A 4,748-nucleotide genomic window follows, 5' to 3' on the forward strand; every position below is an offset into this window, starting at 1 on the left:
ATGACAGTTGATTTATGGTTACAGTATATCTCCCAAACCGTGTGACATATCTGAACCCCGATATCTCTTTCGATGTTATCTGAGATAGCATGCCTTTTAGAGGGCACACACAAACCATCCTTGGGGTCTCACAAAATGGCTACAATGTGTATGGTTGCCCACCAGCTGTCTAATAAGTGACTAATCCTTCGTTGAGTGCTGCGCACTCTGTGTCTCTTTTGGTTGTCCAACTATATCTGAAAGGTGCCGAGAAGCTTAGGCCAGCAAGTGTAGCCTCGTACATCAAGTCCTAAGCATGTAAATGCTTCAGAAAAATCTCACTAAGTTAGTACCATATTTTGATTGATCATATGTTAAGACAGTGCGCCACAGGTAGGATACCATTCGGTTGTCTTAACAATGAACTGAAGAAAATTCAGTTTGGTGATGGGCGCTGCAAGCTAGTCAGCTAAGTAGCTCAGAAAATATGCTATTTTATATCAACGACGTGTCTTCTACACTGTCAGGGAATGTCCCTAATAGCACTGAATAACAGCTAACATTACTATGGGACAGCTGAAAAATTCAAATGACGTCGACCTTGGCAAGCTGGTCATTTAGACTACACAGTTCCACAAATATCCATATGCATATTTGCTGGACTGAATGTCTATTTTTAATCCGTCATAATCAACTTGCATAAAAATATCTGCACGTGTCGCTGTTCCACCTGGTACAGTTCTGGGTTAGCCATTACTTTTCAATGTTTTGTTATTAAGGCATATTGCACAATTACCAGTTTTCACAGTTTGTTATTGTATTGTGTTATACATGGTAGTTGTATTTTATAACTTTAGAGTCATAGGTAAGCTACTACTAGTTTATTGAGTGGGTGTAGTTTTGTTAATTACTGTACATTTACTGGAATACAGGCCAATTTATTTCGTTTTACTTCACCCAAAATTAACTTATGCATGTGCTTTCGTTATGGAGGATCGACAGTTGATATTAATATAGGCATCATTACTGTGATACAAAGGTAATAAATTTAGAAGACCAATTGTATTTATAACATTTAGCCTACATTTTGATTTAACTAAATACCACAGCTTTTCTGTGATTACATTGCCTGCAATACAGTATTGATGCTGACATTCTTTTAACAAATGTAGTATGACGTTTTCACAGGTATTACTTTGCAATTATACATTGTTTGTGATTTCATTGCTGAAACCATAATTGGCGAATTATTTCTTGTCAGGTTTAATTTTTCATTTCGTCTTCAATGTGTGCAGAGCGTAAATAAATTGCACCTTACCCAAAGATTAAGTGGAAAAGATCTAACGTTGAAATTAGATATCACCCCCCACTGGCAAATATAAATTGTGAAATAAAACTGTCTTGATTTTTGAGGGTAGTCTAGCCACGAGTTTTCTTTTCCCTCAACGTCTGATTAGGTTACCCTGAACACAGCTCAGCAAGTCCTTTTGAAGTAGACAGAATGGAACAATAACAATAATGTCTAGTGGATTTTTATGTGCGGTCAGACAATGACCAACAATCAAATTAATTCATAATTCACAGTCCAGCAATATTCTTTTTTACAATATTGATTTCTTGTACATATCTTGGACATGCAAAAAAAGACATGGAATTTGCTTTATGTTAGTCTATAATTGGGTGATATGTCTTTCTGTATTTCGTGGAAAACGTTATAACTTAATAAATCATAATGCAGTTATTTGATGTCAGATTTTTCACTTCCTTAAACATCTCAGTCATTTGCACATCATTATGAGATACAAAAGGAACAGATTCAATCTGAATGTAGGGGGCTTTATCTTTGTCTCTCTCTCTCTCTCTCTCTCTCTCTCTCTCCCTCTCTCTCTCTACCTGACATATTATCATTATGTTGATATTTTATTTCCCCTGGCGTTACATCAGAGCATACAGTATGAGTCACCAAAATGTTCAGTGACGCCTCCTCTTCGCTGATATATCAGTGTTCAGACACAATGCTGACCAAACACACGAGAACATTCAATGTTGAATTCCTAAAGAGCCTGTGGACCTTTAATCATGTTACACATATGCTTTGAATTCTTAGAAAAATAGGCAACAAAATGCAAACATATTAAATAATGAACTAACAGCATAATGGTAATTACATTTCAAAAAAGTTTTTTGTTAATCAGGCCTAATTGTTATTATTATTATTCTTATCATTAATAATACTAATATTAATAACACCAACATTAATAATAATTCTAATAATAATGGTAATAACAATATACATAAGGAATACATAAGGAAAACAACTGAAATAATTATATATTAATCCTAATGTGTACCTGTTTTGTTTTTTTGTGGCCCGAGTTACTGAAGAATATCTTTTAAAAATTCTTGACAATATAAGGAAACCATAGATTTGTGCAGACCTGCATCAGTCTATCGAAATGCCAAAGGAAAACACAAATCTTCCTCACAAATCCTTACAGTGCGAATGTCTGCTCATTCGTTTCCGTATGCAGATGACCCGTCGGCAATTTTTCAAACCCGCCCAAAAATAAACCATCATGCCACGAAGCCCTCGAGGACGGGCGAGCGATTCGATGTAAGATGAAATATTTCGTGGATGATGTAGAAGGACCCTTTCGCTTGAGTTATGGCCCGGATTTGGCTAGGCTGAGAGGGATGCATGCTGCTGTTCCCTCCCCAGTCTCTCCAGCCCCCGAGGAGGTATCATCATAGCTGATATATCGCACAGCTCTACATTACCTTTAGAAAACAAAGGATCATCCGTACCATTGCTTTTAGAAAATGTCGATTGAATAGGACAATACAATATAAACTAAACACCTTGACGACAATCTAGGTAATTATTAGTTACTTTCAATATTCCAAAATGTTCCGTTGAATTCGTTCTGTGGATATCAAAAAAAATCTTACACAAATGAGACAGAGTTTTAAACAGTATTACTTGACGCAATGCGATTTAATCCCTATACCCTCTCGTCCTCATTTACCGAAAGGCCTATTCCGGTATCTCACCACGCGACTAATTTAGACCATAGATGATGAGAGCACAACGCGTTATAATTCCAGCGGGCTCCTCCTCCTTCCAGCCCTGCGTTCTAATTAATGGGACACCCCACTTGCAAAAGCCCAGCACTGGACTGCAACATAGTCAAAGAGTGAAAGGGAGAGGGCGAAAGTGCCACTGAGGATAATTGATTACCTCCCAATCAATAATAACTTGTTAGTAATAGTCAGTTCCTGCAAATCTTTGGACCTCGCCATTTTCAGGGAGGCACCACACTCCTCCGGACTGTCTCCTCTCCTGGAACGATACTTTGAAGACGTTATCGGTTTGGAATAACGGAATTCGTCTCCTATTTTGAGCAGAAAGTGTGCAGTGATGAGTTTTACTCAGTGTCTGTAATGCTACGTTTTTTCGATAGGCTTGTTGTTGTTTTATACCCGTGTTTCGTTGTTTTGGGTCGTTGATTCAACACATCTCAAAGTTAGCTTGCGTAACGGATTGCGAATTATGACATCCAAAGAAGTCGCCAAATGTGACGCGGTGGAGAGCAGGCGGCGGAGTCCTTTGGACCACCTTCCTCCACCTGCAAATTCCAACAAACCCTTAACTCCCTTCAGCATCGAGGACATTCTCAACAAACCCTCAGTGAAACGGAGTTACACCATCTGTGGAACGGCGCACCTGATTTCGTCGACTGAAAAGCATCGCTCCTCCGGCATCTCCCTGTCCAACCGAGCACTTCTGACCCAGACCTCTCCACTCTGCGCCCTGGAGGAACTAGCCAGCAAAACGTTCAAAGGCCTGGAAGTCAGTGTTCTACAAGCTGCCGAAGGTAAATGGCCTTGTATTGACTTGGCCTATGCAAGTCATAATAACCAAGTCCTAAATTTAGGCTTAATCTGTAAAAAATGCATTCGATTATTTTAAATAAAATGTATTGAAAAATATTTGATTACCTTGCATTATTGCTGCATGTGCATATTTGAAATAGGTCTATGTCTTAGCCTTCATCTGTGATATTAATTCTAACATAACTCACGTCCTGGAATTTACAATAAATGCATTTAATCGTGAATCTGCGCGAATAAAGAATTACATGCATGTAATTCATACTTTTTTAGAATGTTCTATCTTTACGCACACGGTGCAACGCCCTTGGTGCAGAGTGGGGCCTGCAGTGGCATCATCAAAACGGTTATCAACTGTCACTGTCTAACCCTCTATCTTCTGTTGAACAGGGAGAGATGGAATGACATTATTTGGGCAGAGAAATACCCCGAAGAAGCGGCGGAAGTCCAGGACGGCGTTCACCAATCACCAAATTTACGAATTAGAGAAAAGATTCCTGTATCAGAAATATTTGTCTCCCGCCGACCGAGATCAGATAGCCCAACAACTAGGGTTAACAAATGCCCAAGTCATCACATGGTTTCAGAACCGGAGAGCCAAGTTAAAGAGGGATTTGGAGGAGATGAAGGCGGACGTGGAATCGGCCAAGGCCGTCGGTAATGTACCTTTGGAGAAACTCGCCAAACTCGCGGACCTGGAGAAATGCGCAAATGGAACGCTTGGTCACTCGCGAATCGAGCCCCCCTCGCAGAGCGGCCAACAAGAACACGAGCTAGCTCACAAACTGCGGATGTCCCCCATGTCGCCATTTTCAGACCACACAACAAGTAAAGAATGCTCGGAGGACGAAGACGTGGAAATTGATGTGGATGACTGA

General features: G+C 39.7%; 1 protein-coding gene across 1 annotated transcript; it reads left to right on the plus strand.

Moving 5' to 3' along the window:
- The first annotated feature begins 3,384 nt into the window (after positions 1-3,384).
- On the plus strand, positions 3,385-4,748 carry lbx1b (ladybird homeobox 1b). The gene is made up of 2 exons (XM_047044147.1): positions 3,385-3,854; positions 4,261-4,748. The coding sequence occupies exons 1-2, from the start codon at positions 3,530-3,532 to the stop codon at positions 4,746-4,748; spliced, it is 813 nt and encodes a 270-aa protein (XP_046900103.1). The 5' UTR covers positions 3,385-3,529.

Source organism: Hypomesus transpacificus, chromosome 21 (assembly GCF_021917145.1).
Source record: "Hypomesus transpacificus isolate Combined female chromosome 21, fHypTra1, whole genome shotgun sequence".
In the NCBI taxonomy this organism is placed as follows: Eukaryota; Metazoa; Chordata; class Actinopteri; order Osmeriformes; family Osmeridae; genus Hypomesus; species Hypomesus transpacificus.

Bases quoted from the DNA above. Each gene is read 5' to 3' on its own strand.
- lbx1b (XM_047044147.1), top strand. From the start codon at position 3,530: ATGACATCCAAAGAAGTCGCCAAATGTGACGCGGTGGAGAGCAGGCGG. The intron at 3,855-4,260 runs GTAAATGGCCTT...TCTGTTGAACAG, and splicing joins TGTTCTACAAGCTGCCGAAG to GGAGAGATGGAATGACATTA.